Consider the following 18,196-nt stretch of genomic DNA (forward strand, 5'->3'; position numbering starts at 1 on the left):
TGAGAATCCCAGACTATGTTGTGATCTACCAACACCCGTTTCTGAGTCTCCTCACAGTCTGAATCTTCCATTCCATTCCACCCTTTGATGCTGTTTTCACTTAATAGAAATATCATCACAACAATTGAAAGTTATTCAGCTTTAGTGGTATATACCATTCTGTTTTAGGTTGTCTCCCTCTTGCTAGGGTAATGTTACCTGTCTCTGTTTGCTAGTACCGAGTTGGACCCCCTTTTGCCTTCAGAACTGCCTTAATTCTTTGTGGCATGGATTCAACAAGGTGCTGGAAACATTCCTCAGAGATTTTGGTCCATATTGACATGATAGCATCACGCAGTTGCTGCAGATTTGTCGGCTGCACATCCATGATGCGAATTTCCCGTTCCACCACATCCCAAAGGTGCTCTATTGGATTGAGATCTGGTGACTGTGGAGGCCAGTGAACTCATTGTCATGTTCAAGAAACCAGTTTGAGATAATGTGAGCTTTGTGACATGGCTACTTCCAGCAGGATAACGCACCATCAGAAGATGGGTACACTGTGGTCATAAAGGGACACATGGTCAGCAACAATACTCAGGTAGGCTGTGGCGTTTAAACGATGCTCAATTGGTACTAAGGGGCCCAAAGTGTGCCAAGAAAATATCCCCCACACCATCATACCACCACCACCAGCCTGAACCGTTGATACAAGACAGGATGGATCCATGCTTTCATGTTGTTTACGCCAAATTCTGAACCTACCATCTGAATGTCGCAGCAGAAATCGAGACTCATCAGACCAGGCAACGTTTTTCCAATCTTCTATTGTCCAATTTTGGTGAGCCTGTGCGAATTGTAGCCTCAGTTTCCTGTTCTTAGCTGACAGGAGTGGCACCCGGTGTGGTCTTTTGCTGCTGTAGCCCATCTGCTTCAAGGTTCGACGTGTTATGTGTTCAGAGATGGTCTTCTGCATACCTTGGTTGTAACGAGTGGTTATTTGAGTTACTGTTGCCTTTCTATCATCTCGAACCAGTCTAGCCATTCTCCTCTGACCTCTGGCATCAACAAGGCATTTTCGCCCAGAGAACTGCCGCTTACTGGATATTCTCTTTTTCTGACCATTCTCTGTAAACCCTAGAGATGGTTGTGCGTGAAAATCCCAGTAGATCACCAGTTTGTGTTGCTGTTTTGGATGTTTTCTGGCTGCACCGCCTCCCTTGGTCCAGCAGTATCTCCATAATGCGGTAAATGTTTCCACAGTTGTGACATTTGATTCTGTGATGAACTTTCTTGCCACCTTCCTTGGTGACTATTGCTGATAGTCAGCTACTCAAGACGCTACATACATTTGCAAAAGTGCAATTTCCCTTTTTTTTGCTTGAGGTTCAGTGCAAGTTTGGTGGCTTCATTGATTAATGAACCATACTGTTTGCATGACCAGGGCCAGGAAAGCTGGATCACTTCTTTGGGGATTTAGACTTACAGAATTTCTTGTGTAGCAGGAAAACAGTCTGTTCAGGTAGGCTGCAGGATTCTCACTCCTCACTAGTGTTGTGTTTTGAATCAGTCCCCAGTTTGCTTGTGGATTACCAATAAGAGTCATCCATGCAATTTCTCTCTGTTGAGCAGAGGACCCATCCCACTGCCCTACACTTTTGCAAAGGTTCCCGAAATCCATAATAGGCAGTGGAACATGTTCATGTATTTGTTCATATTCATAGCGTGTGGTGGGTTGACCACCATCTTGTGCTAGTTTTTTGCAAGTCCGGCGTCAAGTCCCTTATGTGAAATGGAGCAGCGTTGATGGGACCAACAGTATTTCTGCATCCCTCAGTTTCAAAACCAGCATCCTCTGTGCTGTCACAATCAGTTTCCAAGTATGCTGGTCGGTTGATCCCAAGAGCATCCACGTGATTCCAAATGTGTGAAGTTTAGTTGACAGAACATTATTCGCTGCAGACTTATGCTTAACTTCTGGATTCCTCCCACTTCGTGCCAAAAGAAACTCATGCATTTTAGCATTTTTACAGTTGCTTGGTCAGTGATAGATTCAAAGCTTTTCACACACTTAATCAGTTTTTCAGAGAAGTCACTTGATGGCGCAGAGTAATGCTAGTTTCTGCTGCCAATCATTGTTCAGCCAATCCTGCTGCATTTTTTGCTTTATGGTTCTCCATTGTTTCATCCTGTTCAGCATATTTTTCCAGATGGTGCCTCAATTCTGTCTGACCCTCAAGCTTGTAACACATTGGCATGTTTGCGCTTCTTGTTGGAACATTTACTATTGCGCTCCTTGACATGATTTGACTAGCCAATCTAACCTTATCTGTAAGTGATCCATAGGATTTTTCCTTGCAATGTATAATAATAATAATGTTTCAGATGTCTATTTTATTTTATTCTATTATTCTGTTGTCACTTTATTTTGTTGTTTGTGATGTGAGCTGCTTTCCCCCCGGGAATCAATAAAGTACCTATCTATCTATCTTTTGCAACATACTCAATGGCCCATTCCATCGTATTAGGTTCTAAGAACACTCGTACAATATACCTATGGTGGCAATTTAACAGAAGGACAGGATAGATATGGGATACTGTGCTGGTTCTGAAAAGCCCAGTTCCTTTGCAAATCCACCTCCCACTTAACCCCCAGTATAATTTTCTAACTTTACAGTGTTAGCAGGTCAAAATCATACATCCATCAGATGCACATCAAGGAGAATTCTCATGCCTATGTATTGAATATACTCCTAAATCTCCCTTTTCCTATTTTGTTTAACTCTTTCACATTTGCTATTATTCATGGCTTGATACATTTCCCCTCTTGACATGCAAGTTACTCACAGGATTCCTTTTTTCTTTGTTCGTCGAAAGGAGGTTCAGAATGGAGATCTTTACACAAAGGATGATCTTGCCTCAGTTGTTGAATTTTCCTCAGATTGTTCCTGGGTTGAAGAAAATGTTGATCCTCAAAGTTGAACTCCAAGCGTCCATCCTTTGGTTGGCAATGTAAACCCATAATGCAAGTTGAATAGGCTCTTAACATTCTACGTAATTTCTATAAACCCCCAAAATTCCCGCTATGGGTTTGTAATGGGCAGCGATCTAGCCTACAATGTGAGGCGGTGGTTGGAGCTAGGTGTGATTCACTTTCTGAGTGAATTTATCATCTTCTCTAGGCTACTAATGATCCAATAATTGAATTAATCAGATCAAACAACATAGACAGGAAGTCTACAAATGTAGACAATAGATAGGAAGCCTACAACTGTAATGCAGAAGAAAACATTGTTAAAGCATCCAGAAAAAATACATTTGAATAGAGGCACAAATGTCCTTGAACTTGAAATTGACAGTGATTTCAGTTTTGAATCATCCAATAGGGCCTATTTGAATTATTTCGGAACATGTTGACAAATGAGGCCCCCTGAACATGAGCAGTTATCCACAACAGGGTGGTTGTGTGGTACAAAAAATGTACATCCAGGATTTCCCCCACTTCACCACACCCAAATGGGCTGAAGCAGGTTGTCAGACTATTCACACCCTGGCCATTGTTAACAAATGGGTGGGGGAATTGAACGTTGCAAAACACGTTTTGCGCACATAGGCATCTCTGTCATATTAAGTAGAGACATAGGAGAGTAAAAAGAAAAAAATAATCTACTTTACTATCCAGTCTCAAACCTACTGAAACCCCAAATCCTTACTCCTCTCAAATGAAAATGTAATTCTGTGATCCATAGGTTGCATTATCAAAGCTGATTATTTATGTGAAATTACAGCTAAAACATTTCCCCTTCACCTGAACCTGTCGCGTGTTGCTGCGCATGAGAGAATGCGTGATGACTACAACAAACAGTATGAGAGAAGATAAGGATATTGGAAAAACACATTTCCCATTAAGATAAATTGGTATTTAAACAATTTACACTCTTCATCTCCCTGTAATGAGCTGATCTGCTAATCAACTCTGTTTGACTAAATATAGAACATTCTCTTATTTGTGAAAGGGGTTTATTGGGCAAGCTGATTCAGGGAGGCTCTGTAATCTCAAACTATTCTCTCTCTCATGTTCAATTTGTGATTTTTTTTTTTACTAGGAGGAAACAATATTTTATTCTATTGTCACTTTATTTTGTTGTTGTTTGTGATGTGAGCTGCTGTAACGCCTTAATTTCCATGGGGATCAATAAAGTAACTATATATCTCTATCTATCTATCTATCTATCTATCTAAATGTCAGCACTGTCAGTAATTTCTCCCACAGAAGGATGGATCTTTTTAAAAGATCTTTCATAGCTCTTGCCTCCACCTTGTTGTGGCTTTCGGCAGCACTTCACACGTCTTCACAACTATTATCTGCCACAGCTGTGGAATTGAGTTAATCCACCTCTGCGATGACAACATGCTATTTTAAACAGTGACTTACTGTGTCTATGCACAATGGCCTACCTGTCTCTGTCATACCATAGCCATGGAGTCTGTTGACCATTTATATAGTAGAGGATGGCATGGGAAGGAAAATAATGTTCTCCTGTCCTGGATAGTAGTCTATTTTTTTGATCCAGTCGCAATTCTGCTATAACTTCCTGACTTGTGTCTCAAAGAAAATGAAAATTCCACACTTAATTCTGAAATGGGTGTTATAGTACGTCTCACGTCTAGTCATGTCAGTTCTCTGCGCTTTTGTCTTGCGCCTAATCTGTGTGTCGCGTATATAAACTCATTTAACAGATGAAAGCTAACGTTTGAATGTTGTCATAGTGTGTTATATTCATGTAAAACATATGAATTAAACAGTTAGCTGCACACAATCTGTACATGCTATGACGAGAGGCGCAAAACCAGTGTTGAACAGTTGAAGGTCTAGTCAAAATACATATCACAGCGTAGATCCATACTGGTATACTGCCTAGCCCTACATGTGTACAACATATTGTTCTAAGCATACCTGTTGCTGTTCAATGGTCATTTCAGTTAATGATACACATTGGTTCTTTAAGAACTTTTATGCATTACGAGTTTAACTGTCCCACTTTTATAATGTATTATATCATAACCCAAATGGCTGTTTTAGTCAACTGTATATGACCAGATCTCCTCCCTGATCTTTTTCTAAATAATTATGATAAAATATGGGTATAAACTTTGAAGTATAGTAATCAGTTTCAAAACAGGACGAATCTGAGGGGGCAAGTGCAAGTGCCCCCTATGGGCATGAGGCCTCTTGATACAGGCTCCCCACACTCTTACACACAGATATACACTGCCCTTAGGCCTTCACACAGATGCACACATCATAGCCTTCTGTAATATTTCCTTGTCAGTATGGAGGAGCTGTATCCTGGACGAACATATGGAGCACTGGACTCGGGCTTCAACAGTGTGGACAGTGGGGACAAGAGATGGTCAGGCAATGAGGTGAGACACTTGCATCAATGCTGACATATACTAAAGCAAAAGGACCAGAGATTAAAGAGGGCTTTAAATACTTTCAGCTAATACTCAGCTTGCTTTAGAGATGTTGGCTATACATACAGTCTGTACATCTGGGCATTAATTTGAAACATCACCCAAAAACAACTTAATTGTTGACCTCGGCTCACCTCTGTGTGGGTGCGGCCTTTGAGTGATGCAGCGCTGACTGTACGTATAGACTTGGGATGAAAGGACTTTGTATGGGATCAAGCTTTGACTTTTTTTGTGTAGTAGTACTGTGTGTTTGCATATGTTTACATAAGAAAAGACATTCTAAAATGACCTCATCATCTGTTACTCATATAGAGTTCTTTAGATTTACATGACTCTTTTGCAAAAGTCACACTGGTGCTATGTTTGCAAGTTGCAAGATGCTAATAATTCAATTAATGTTATTCCCCCACTTCTATTTCTGTCTTTCCTTTTGCCTTCTTGTTGCTGCCACACTCACTCTCTGCTCATCACCTTTATAAATGTTTATTTTCCTGCAGCCCACTGAAGAGTTGTCAGACTTGCCGTTGCGAGTTGCAGAGATCACCAAAGAGCAGAGACAGCGACGAGAGAGGGAGAGGGAGGAGAATAGAAGCGGGTCCGTGGCCAACGGCACATGTGAGAATCGACAACTGTGTGTTTGTGTGTTTGTGCGTTTGTGCGTTTGTGTGTACGTCTGAGTCGTTCCTTAAAATAAGGGGCCAGTGATGATTTACTGGAGTGGAGTACTTGGTAGAGCTGTTTAAAGGAATTGTGAAACCACTTTTAATGGAGGAACATTAACCTCGCTGAGACCAGGCTTTCCTAGTTGGGAAAGCTTGTGGAAATCTTTTGCAGAAAGTAACTACGAAGGGGTGAAAACCTGTTTGGAATGAGTGACGCCTCGTGACGCGTCAAACCATTTTCTTCAATGTTACAAGCTAGCATAGACAACAACTCTCTGCAAAATAGTCTTACCAGGTCGGAAAAGCTGTGATGCATAACAACAACCATTCTACGGGCATGTGGGAGGGTTTCTTGGAATGTAACATCCAATGGAATTGCAAGAACATTCTCCCATTGCTCTGTCCAGTTCAATCCAAGACATAGGCTAATCTAAAATTCTCCAGACCTCCAAAGGAGGCGTGAGAACAACTTGATTTGGAGGTATGGCTACGCGAGACGAGAGGAACAGTAACAGTGAAATTGTTAAATGTTTTTCCTGTAACTACACAGATGGAATTACATTCCATTTTTCTTTGCAGTTCAATCTAACCATTTAGAAACTTTGACCTAAAAGTCACACACTTGGCTCCCTTATTTTTGGAATGACCTTGTTCCTTCCTTTGTGTTTATCTTACATGTTAGTAAGTCGGTGATATTTGGTATTTTCCTGTTTGTGTGTAATGTCTGTCCACCCCAACTCTCACTGGCTTTTGTTGCAAGTTTTGTCTATTGATTCCAAATCTAAGCTGTCATGGTTTGTGTTTGTGTGTCTGTCTTCCTCCAGTGGAGGCGGAGCTAGAGCAGATAGACTTTATTGACAGCTGTACAGGAGAAGAGGAAGAAGAGGAGGGGAGGAGCCGTGGAGCAGAGACCATCAGCCTCAGTTCTCAGTTCATGGCTTATATCGAGCGTCGCATCACCAGAGAGGTAGGCTGGTGTTAGACTGGCTAGTGTGAGGTGTCACATGGAAGTGTTAAGGTGGTTGTATTGATTTGTTGTCCGTTTTTTAGGGCTCTCCGGTGAAGTCCAACTCCACCAGAGACTCAAGGGCAGATGACGCAAGGCGACATAATTCTCTGCAAAACAGGTACAGATTACAGATCTACTGAATCCTACCAATCCACATTGCAGTGACCTCACTTACAGACATGTCAGTCTCCACTCTACCTACCTGTTTATTACGAGCTCTGTTGCAGAAATCTGATTGAATTCTTGTTGTCCCCATCTGTTTTTCCAACCTGCAGAAGTGCCCATGATATTGGCATCACAGCATCTTCTGTTATTCAGGTAATGTGTGTGTGCGCTGTGTGCACAGTGTGTACCATTCTACAGGCATGTGGGGGGAGGTTTGTTCTGTTTGTTCTGTAAATTGAGTTGGTGGAAAATCAGATTCATTGAGTCACTGGTGATACCATTTCATGTCCATTTTTTCACTCTTTCTCTTGTTCTCTCTGTCTCCCTGTGCTCAGAGAGCTGGAGGTGTTGTGGGCTCTGGGCTTGGGTCAGGGCCTGGGATAGGTGGGGCAGTTGGTGGTGGTGTGGAGCGTGTGCGGCGGGAGGCCCAGCTTGCTGCCCTGCGGTACGAGGAGGAGAGGCAGAAATCCCGCTCCATGCAGAGAGAGGCCGTTATGAGCTATGTCAAGGTCAGAAATCAACGTCAAGTAACACACATGCTAATATGCATGCCTGATAATATGCAGTGGAAACACAATTACCCTCACAGCCTACTCATACACACCCACACACACACACACAAGCACACAAACACATGCGACACCTCCGCCCAAATGCTTGAAATGTTTGGTGGACCAACGCATCAAACTTGCCCTTCCTTGAAAAAACAATAACTCTGAGAATCTGCCAGTCGCATAGTCACTGGCTTTATCATCTTAATCTACCAACCAATCATCTCCTACAATACCTCCCCAGTGCTTCCGCACCACACTTTTCTGATTCGGAGCCACGCCTTGCAGTCGTGTGATTCGCTGAAATCAAATAATGACAAATACTTTACTCTGTAAATTCCCTCCCACTGAAGCCAGGTTTGAGTTGTTGGTATTCCAGGATTATATGTGCTGTGCACAATAGCTTGGAGACAAGGTTATTATGCAAGTGAATATAATGTTAGTAGTTAGTAAAGGATGTTGACGCCTTGTAGCTGAGTGTGTTTGTCTTTGCAGCACAAAGCAGTTCAAAGCCCTACTAAGCTGAGTCCCACAGAAAGCGAGGTGAGTCAATACACTACTCTCTCAACCCATTCCATCTACCGTTTTTTCTCCCTATTATGTTCTCTGTTCATCTTTGCATGTTGAATTGGCTACTGTTTGGATGAAGTGTTGAGGATAGGATGCAATGGTATTCCTTGAAATGGCATGCTTACACTCTTAAGCAATCCTGTCCATTCCCCATGCATTCTATCTCATCTATTACAGTGCCCTCCATAAGTATTGGGAAAGGGAAGTACTTTTTTTCTTTTGGCTCTATACTCCAACAGTTTGGATTTGAAATCAAACAATTACTATGAGGTTAAAGTAGAGGTTCTCAGCTTTAATTAGGTGGGCTTACTTAAAACACCTACACCTTTTTAGATATTCACCTCATTTCAACTGTAAAATGTGCCAAAAACTCAAAATGATCAACTCAGATGAAAGCTTTTTGATACCTATTAAACCTTTTAAACTATTAAGGTTTTTGTAACTCCAAAACCTCTCATCTGGTTAACATGGTGGAATGTTGATTCAAGCCAACATTCTGTGAGCTCATTTGTTACTGCAACTACCATGGACCTTTCAGGACTCTTCAATAAAAAGCAACAGGAGACCTGCAGAACACATTCTTATAATGAGCAAAACAGAACAATGCACTCTCTTTGCTACCGTTCTACCCCACTGAAACCACTCTCAACCACTTAATCTACCAACTCTCTACCCCAGGCTCATCCTATCTATCTATCTATCTATCCAACCAACGAAGTAACCAAACTATCATGAACTTTATCCGCTACTATAATAACACTCACTTTCTTTCAACTACCCAGCCAATCCATCAAAACATATTTCAACTTTTTCCACAACAAAAATAAGACTTTGCAATGGCCAAGCCCACGTTTCTTCTCAGGCAAAAATACCTAAAAACTAACAGCAACTGAAGATGGCTGCAATACAGCAGGCCTGGCAGAGCATCACCACAGAAGATACCCAGCGCCTGGTGGGGTCAATGGGTCGCAGACTTCAGGCCATTATTTTATGCGAAGGATTGTTGACCAAATACTAAATATTAGTGCTTCATTTGGACATTATGATTTTCTCCCAATACGTTTGCTGCCCTGACATAGGGGGGAGTATGTTTAACAAATCTTGTAATTTCTAAATGGTGAAATCAATCTGAACAAAACAGCATTTAAATAAAGCTGATGATCTCTACTTTGACCTCAAAGTAATTGTTTGATTTCAAATCTAATCTGTTGGGAGTATAGATCCAAAAGAAAAGAAAATGCTTCCTTTCCCCAATAGTTATGGAGCGCATTGTATCAAACTATACATTTTACATTTACCCTCCATCTTTCCCAATGTTTCACTCCCTCTGTGCTGTTCCCCTTCCGTGTTGTATATCCTCATTCCCTCTCCTAACTCCCTGCCAGAACATGTACCCTTCCAGACGCTCCACCCACACTGATGACTCCGCCCTCTTCATGGTAAGAGCCTGTGTGAACCTCTCCATGCTCCCCACCCTATCAACCAATCATCCCTCAACCAATAACCTTTCCTTATCATCCTCTTCTCTACTTGTACGGATGCAGGGTTTAAGTTACACTCTCTACAGTTGATTTGTAGAGAACTCACACCATTCACACCGTGGATTAGCCGAATATTTATGCCAACCTCCATATGCATTTTGAATGTTTATCTTGGTCAAAATCGGCCCTTCTTCTTTGCAATTTTAATTGCAACTCAAGTTAAATTAGTGTGTCATGCAATGGTCATGCCAATAATTCAGTGTTGCTTTGTTAGTGAGTACTGCGTTCCTCGTTTAATACTCACTGAAATAGTGGAGTCATGCTTTTTGTTTGCATTAATGCTCATGATCTGCTGCTTGGTTTTTGGATTGTTTGGTTGACTATTGGATGGCTGTTGGAATCCTTGCCTATTCTTCCTTTCTGACTCTAAACTATCTTTCACTAACTTCTTTCACAGAGAGTAGGTCACTCCTTCCTGCTGCATTGTAATCAGCATACAGTTGCTTAAACCCTCCTCTTCTTGACTGCTTTCTCTGACCCTGTGTCTCTCTGTGTTTGATCATCTTTCTCTCTCTCTTCCTCTGGCTGGCTCCCTGTAAGAGCGAGTACCAGCCTCTCATGGTGTTTGAGATAGACAATGACACCAACACTATAAAAAGGAGGCCTGGCACTCACAAACAGGTGAAAGAGACTTTGACTTTGTACTCAACTCAACAAACACATTTCCCACTCACATATACATAAGTGTCTTCCGTAAATATTGGAAAGAGGAAGCATTTTGTCTTCTTTCAGCTCTGTGCTCCAACGGTTTGGATTTGAAATCAAACAGGTCATGAGGTTAAAGTAGAGATTATCAGCATTAATTCATTTTCTATTTTAAGATTGGTTACACCGTTTAGAAATTGCAACCCTTTTTATACATAGTCCCCCTTATTTATATAATGAAAATTGGCAGGTGTTTCTGGTTAGTCAGGTGTGTTCTGTCACATCGTTTGTGTAGGCATAAGAGAGCTGTCAATGTCTAGTTTTGATTCTCGGTTTTGCATTTGCCTTTGGAGTCTGCTATTGGTGTCTGTCAGCATGAGGACCAAAGACACGTCAATGAAAGTCAAGGAAGCAATTATGAGACTGAAATATCAGAACAATCAATCAGAAATATAGCCAAAACCTTAGACTGACCAAAATCAACAGTTTGTAACGTCATTAAAAAAGAAAGAAAGCACTGGTGAGCTCAGCAATCGCAAACAGGCTGGTAGGCCAAGGAAGCCTTCTACAACGGATGACATAAGAACACTCTCCAGGAGATAGGCGTGAATGTATCAGAGACTACCAACCACAGAATACGTCACAGAGGCTTCACTACAAGGTGCAAACCACTAGTTATCCTAATAAAAGATGGTCAGGTTACAGTTTGCTTAAAAATACCTAAAAAGCCTGCAAAGGTCTGGAAAATGGTCTTGTGGACAGATAAGATTAATCTTATCATAGTGATTGCAAGTGGACAGTTCAGAGAAAAAAGGATCTAGATAGATAGATAGATAGAAACTTTATTTATCCCTAGGGGAAATTCAGGAAATCTGCCCAAGATTTACAGTATACCACCTCATCTGTGAAGCATGGTGGAGGGGGTGCTATGGTTTGGGCATGTAAAGCTGCCATAAGAACTGGCTAACTTGTCTTTATTGATGATATTTCTGCTGACAGCAGTGGCAGAATGTATTCTCAAGTGTACAGAAACACTCAAGTACAAACAAATACCTTCAAATTCATTGGATAATGCTTCATCAAACAGTAAGACAATGACCCCAAACATACTTCCATAGCAACTAGGGCAACTATCAGGGGCCAAAAAGCGGGAAGTTCTTGACTGACCAAGTCAGTCTTCAGATTCATATCCAATTGAACATGCATTTCATTTCCTGATAATAAGATTGTAGGCAAAAAGACCTCAAAACAAACAACAACTAAAGATGGCTGCAATACAGACCTGGCAGAGCATCACCACAGAATATACCCAGCTTCTGGTGGGGTCAATGGGTGGCAGACTTCAGGAAGTTATTGCGTGCAAAGGATTGTTAACCAATTACTAAACATGAGTACTTAATTTGGACATTATGTGATTGTTTCCAATACCTTTGGAGCCCTGAAAAATGTTGTACTTTCTAAATGGTGAACTCAATTTGAAAAAACAACAACCATTCACTTAGTTTATAATCTCTGTTCTGACCCCATAGTAATTGTTTGATTTCAAATCCAAACTGTTGGAGTATAGAGCTAAAAGAAGACAAAATGCTTCCTCTTTCAAATACTTATGGAGGGCACTGTATATATCCTAATGCAGATCCCACATGTGCACACAGCATACATAAACTAAGGTATGTAAACATACCACCGTACTCATACACAGTTGTGGTTTTGTGGCCTGTAAAGTATCTGTGCTGCATGCTGTGTGTGCTTATTCAATTAACAGTCATTCAATAAACAGTCATGATGCTGTTTTTGCTGTTATGACTAAAATGGAACCCCAACTCTTTCTCTCCCATTTCTTCCTCCTCTCTCTATTTGCATATATAATCCGTTATTTCATTTCATTTCTCTATTTTATATTCACTCTTCATTGTACATGAGTTATTCTTTCTCTAAATTCTTATTTTATTTAAAAACCTTGATCCTACTATTGCTTCGCTATCTTTTCTTTTCTCCTTTATTTCTGTCTCTCCTGCACTCTCCTCCTTATCCCTCCTAGTCTCTCTCTGGGATGTCCATAGATGGATGTCTTTCCCACCCTGCTGATATCACCTCCTGTCTGCTGCAGGTACTGACAACTCAGTATGTGTTGGCTTTTCAGAACAGCATATTTTTTCTCTCTCTTTCTCCCTCTGTGTGCCACTGGTCCAGGACCACTTCTGTGATGGTCACATTACACATTAGCCATTTTGATGTTTTTTAGCTGATATATGGAATCCTTGTGCTGCCTAATGTTATTGCCATTTAGGTCAAAGTATGTGTATTTGGCATACATTTTATTTTCCTAGCTCCTCCTAAAACAATTTCCCACATGCCATGACACATGCTGTTTCATACAGCTACTGAGTGACATGGTTAGCCTGTTTGTTAAGTCAAATATAACCCTCTGAAACCCATTCACAGGCTTTTTTGCAACCTTTCGACACATTTTATTGAGAATTGCTCCTAGCTATATCTGGTGTGCCAAATAGCTCAGTGAATGACTAACATCATCACTTGTGCATCTGTTCTTTGAGTATTTTATTTTTTTCAAGAAAAGCCAGGAAGCAAAACTGACTGGTGTTGGTGTTTTAAGTTTAGAATTTGGGTAAGATGAATATGGACAGATTGAAAAGGGGGAAAAAAGCCATAAATGCTATGAATGTGTATGCTTTCATCCCATGCAAATTTAAACCAAGATTAGAAAAATAAATAATAATAATAATAATAATTACATATATATATATATATATATATATATATATATGTGTGTGTGTGTGTGTGTGTATATATATATATATATATATGTGTGTGTGTGTATATATATATATATGTATATATATATATATGTTTATATATATATATTTTTTTTTGTATCTGTACTTGACTCTCTTCTTGACTGGTTGCTCAACAGGGGGAAGAGCGTGCCTCCCTGTCTCCCACAGGTAAGCAACTGTTTGTGTCATTAATTTGTCATTTACATCAATTACTGAAGTTCAACAATATGTCCCACTGGCTTGCAGCAATCCATTTAGTGCAACACACCACACACTCTCCTCGCTTCTCTATGCCAGCTTCTCTATCACTATCCAATACACTCCCATTCACTCTGCTTCTCTCCCACCTGCTGAATTCTTGTTTTGCTTGCAGCCCTCCAATCACCCACTTACCCTGGCCCTGTTGCACTGCCCTCCTGCCGCGGTCCTGCCCAACGGCCAGACAGCTTCCTATTTCGCCTCAGCCAAAAAGAGGAGAAGAGGAGAGGTATGTCATGGGGTCATGACCAGGGCCTAAAATGTAATTTTTGGTCTACCAGCCAAAGTGTCTGGTGGATAAGAAAATTGCCACAATTTTTTACCAACCACATTTTAAACCAATATACTCCCTGCACAGAACAAACCTCCTGTATGCTTTATTTTAGGTTGTAACCAGAGACATTGTTGTAACCGGGTTGGGGGGGGGGGTTGTTTGAAAGTCAGGAGAAGTGTGATGGAGATGCGGAGCAGTTACAGTCAGCTGAAGGAGGAATGAGTGTTGTCACAAATGTTAAATCAACAGTGACCATTTTTTTTTAAATTATTTTTTATCTCTTAAACCTTTGTTGGCTACCCGCCAAAGTGGCTGGTAAGATTTACAGATTTATCCGCCAATGCCAAAATCTACCTGCATTTGGCGGGTGTTAATCTTTTGCCCTGGTCAATTGGGTGTTGCATACTACATTCCTCTGTCAAGTCTGGCCCGGCCAACACATCTTGATGGGACTTTTTCAGTCCCTGAACGTATACATCGTCTTCTCTGCTTTGTGTGCTATGATTGTGTGTGTGTATATGTGTGTGTATATATATATATATATATATATATATATATATATATATATATATATACATACATATCCATATATATATGAGACCTGTAGAACACATTCTTAGAACAGTGGTTTAGCACTCAACCACTTAACCAAGAAACTCTGCCACTCTCAACCATTCACCCATCCAACACTCTACCCACTCTGCTGAACTACACCAGGCTTATTCTATCGATCGATCGATCTATCTATCTAACCTTCTCTCATCTATCTAATCTCTCATTTAACCTTCTCATCCATCTATCTATCTATCTATCAAATCTATCCAACCCGCCAATCAAATCTTTAACTTTATCTGCTACCATAATAAGACTCTCACTTTCTTTCAACTACCCAGCAAATCTATCTTATCTTTCCTCCAAACCATCTTTAAACTTTTTCTACTACCAAAATAAGACTTTGCAAGCACACAGATTCTTCTGGAACTTATTTTTCTAGTTTCAGAGTTCTGTCTTATTTTAAAATTCTGTCTGTCTCATTTAGGAGTTTGTATGGCTATTGTATTCTCAATATAATAATATACATTTAGCAGATGCTTTTTTCCAAAGCAAGTGAGTGAGTGCATACATTTGTTGTATATATGTTAATGACATACACTTTCAACATATAGACCCTCACAGAGTGATGTTCTACAGTGGCCATGCCCCTCAACTGGGGTACGGAAATGGGGTTTACAATGGGTTTTTCCAATGTCATTACCCAAACTATTTTGATAATGATGCCCCAAACCCATGAACATTTTTATTGAAACACAAAATACTAACAGCGAATGTTAAGAATAGTCAACAGTAAGGGAATGATGATTATTTATAATGTGAGGTACATGGTGGGATTTTGGGGAGGGTTGTCCATTTTCAATTTCAGTCAGGGTTTTTTTCATGTGTTTGTTCATTGTGTGCACACACTGACATGGCCCCCCAACTGGGTTGGAGTGAATGTCAATTTAGGTGACTCAAGGCTTTTAGAACATATATTTATTGCTATTTAACAAATACACAAGCGATGTAAAAAATATACATTTTAAAAACAGGAAATCTCTCTCCATTGAGAGTATTGTGCCCAAAACGAAGATATCAGGAAAATCACATCCCTAAAACATGCAGCTCAATGGCAGTTTCCAGCCTACCTGAGAGCATTTTATTGTCACCCACTGATGAAATCATACCTCTGTTGCAGCAGACACGCGGTGTGAAGTGCTGCTGAAATCCACCACTAGGTGGTGACAAGCTGTGAAGGATGAATGGTTTGCCTCATCAGCTTTCCTTATCAGATAGATTGGCAAAGTCAAGTTTATTATAGAAGCTTGTGAATTGAATAGATGAAGATTGGAAATAGTTTGAATATCAGGTTATTTAAACGAGGACCAAGCAATGGGACCAACTCCTATCTACTCTCATACCGTCATCACGCATTCGCTCACAGTGCAGAGAAACGGGGAAATGTTTTAGCGCAGTCTGACATGAATAAGCACGAGTCGGCATTAGTAATGTAACGTATTGACTACAGAATGAAGTTTGTAATTTTCATGCGAGACAGAAGTAAGAATGTTGGGTTTCAGTGGGATTGAGACTGGATAGAAAAGTAGCCTACAGTTGTTATCTATAAAACCGTCATAATTGGGTGCAAATTTTCACGGTAGCCTTCTCTCGTTCACACAATGTAATAATAAAAATGATGCATTTACTTTCAGGGGGGAGAGCGTTCTGGATAAATTGTCACGCTTTTGTTTGTTAATCGGAAATTTGTTAATAATGGCCGGTAACTGGACACAATGTGCTGGTTTGTTCTGTTATTTCAGTTTTATTCAATGCTGATTACATTCCGGATGATGGGAGAATAACACAGTGGTTAGTGCAAGTTAAATGCATGAAATGATCGGGTCTCCGGTAAATGACACAAGGCCTACAACTGATTCACCCGAGTGGACCCAATAAACAGATCTGATCATGAGTGTTGCATATATTTGTCAGTATATCAATCCCAACTCATCCAAACCTGCACTACAATCTAGCACTAGCCTATGCCAACGCGCACCACGACACAAAGTGATCGCATATAGGCTTTAGGAGTAGCCTAACCAGTGTGATATCTAGACTACCAGAGTGCAAGTTGCTATGAGTGGGGGAAGGTGAGTGAATTTGTCAGCAAATGTGGGATGATGTCATCTTCTGCTGTCCTATGTAGGTTGTTATCATTAAGCGTCACAAGAGGCTCTGTCAAATCCAAGGGCCCAAATATGGCATCTGGTGTGAGGAGGAGCTCTCTAAAGGTCTTCTGAACTGACAGTGGCAGTTTAATCTGAGACCACCAAAGTTGGCGGAGTAAGGACACAGTTGAAGCTAAGGCCTTACCATTAGAGCGTGCTCTGTCCATCTGGAGCAGGAGTAGCTTGGACACCCCTGTAGCCTTCGTGAGGAGATCCTCATATCCTCCCGGGAGGCAAGAGGTCAGCAGAGCCATCTAGGACTAAAGAATTGTTATTATGGTGGCCCATGATGCCGAGGGTCCAGAAAATGGTCTTCACGCAATCATCGCATCACACCTGACTTACCAAAAAAAGCAAGGGACGAAAGCAAATCCAGACTTCAATCTGCAGAGAATGACAATACTGGCCGGAGCGTTTCAAGTATGGGTTGCCAGGCATTTGTGAACACTGCAAGATTGTTTCAAAAGTCCCGCTGCCACGGAGGCATTTGTGCACTGTAAATTAAAGAATGAAATTGGCTGATTTGCTAGTAAAGTTGATACATGTTTGTTACTCGCAAGAGTTAAGGTTAGAGAGGAGTTCAGGGAAGGACATTTTTCACGTTGAGACTCCGGTTGAATGCACAGTGATCCGGAATAGTTTGATTTCTTTGTTCAATTATGATTTTTTTTTTTTTTCCCCCTAGTGTGCTTTGAGTTTCCCCATAATGGAACTAAACTAAATATAAATGTAATAATATGATTGTGGTCAAACAATTAAACAAGTCAATCAAGTTAATTGCATGGTTTGCTGTGATGAATCACAAATTAACCGCAATTTCTGTTTATCATCGACTGTTGGCGTATCCTTCTCCATTAATTGTTGCATGTTGTAAATAAAATCAATGTGCACGCTCAGCGAAAATAAAACAATTGTACAATACAAGGGTCAAACTGGGGAAAAATGGGTTAACGGTGTTAAAAAAACAAAACGGGTGTTATGGAATTTCTTTTAATCACAGGAATAAACGTATTAACTTTTCCAGCCCTAAATAATATACATATAATACAGGCTACTTATTTTCTTCTGCCATGGTATTGTATCAAATATCATGATACTGAACTACTATCAGTATCGAAGTTAAAAATTCTGGTATCATGACAAAGTGTGTGTGTGTATACGCACATGTTTATTTTTCTTTCCTTGCAGGAGATTCTGCAGTCCCTATGGCTGAGCCTGAAGAGATCACCCCTACTCAGCCTCAGGGCCCTGTTGGTGAAGAGGCTGAGCTGGTGGGGCAACTGCGGAAGGTAACACCTGACATAATTATACTAAACTTTAACTATGCACCCACTCTTGGATTCCACCTTAGACTTTCAGGAACCAAGTTATGATCTCATGGAATGTATTGTATGATTTCCTACTCTGACCTGCATACCCATTTCTCCAATTAGCAAATATTTTTACCCTATCAGCTTATTTTAGAATATCGAATATTTGTTTTGGGAAAGTGCTAAAAAGACTG

The 18,196-nt window shown here is 40.5% G+C and overlaps 1 protein-coding gene across 3 annotated transcripts in view; it reads left to right on the forward strand.

Annotated features, from left to right (window-relative positions):
• Window positions 1-18,196, forward strand: part of lrch3 (leucine-rich repeats and calponin homology (CH) domain containing 3) — a 46,642-nt gene that overhangs the window by 19,485 nt on the left and 8,961 nt on the right. For 2 of the 3 annotated variants that reach the window (XM_083695252.1, XM_083695254.1), the window contains exons 7-18: window positions 5,313-5,406; window positions 5,955-6,072; window positions 6,944-7,086; window positions 7,170-7,246; window positions 7,404-7,446; window positions 7,629-7,802; window positions 8,340-8,387; window positions 9,800-9,853; window positions 12,642-12,710; window positions 13,536-13,566; window positions 13,772-13,885; window positions 17,881-17,981. In XM_083695252.1, coding sequence (XP_083551378.1) covers window positions 5,313-5,406; window positions 5,955-6,072; window positions 6,944-7,086; window positions 7,170-7,246; window positions 7,404-7,446; window positions 7,629-7,802; window positions 8,340-8,387; window positions 9,800-9,853; window positions 12,642-12,710; window positions 13,536-13,566; window positions 13,772-13,885; window positions 17,881-17,981 — 1,066 coding nt within the window. The remainder of the gene's footprint in view (window positions 1-5,312; window positions 5,407-5,954; window positions 6,073-6,943; window positions 7,087-7,169; window positions 7,247-7,403; window positions 7,447-7,628; window positions 7,803-8,339; window positions 8,388-9,799; window positions 9,854-12,641; window positions 12,711-13,535; window positions 13,567-13,771; window positions 13,886-17,880; window positions 17,982-18,196) is intronic. The other variant, XM_083695253.1, reaches the window with a different exon arrangement.

This window comes from Argentina silus (genome assembly GCF_951799395.1).
Source record: "Argentina silus genome assembly, chromosome: X".
Taxonomy (NCBI): Eukaryota; Metazoa; Chordata; class Actinopteri; order Argentiniformes; family Argentinidae; genus Argentina; species Argentina silus.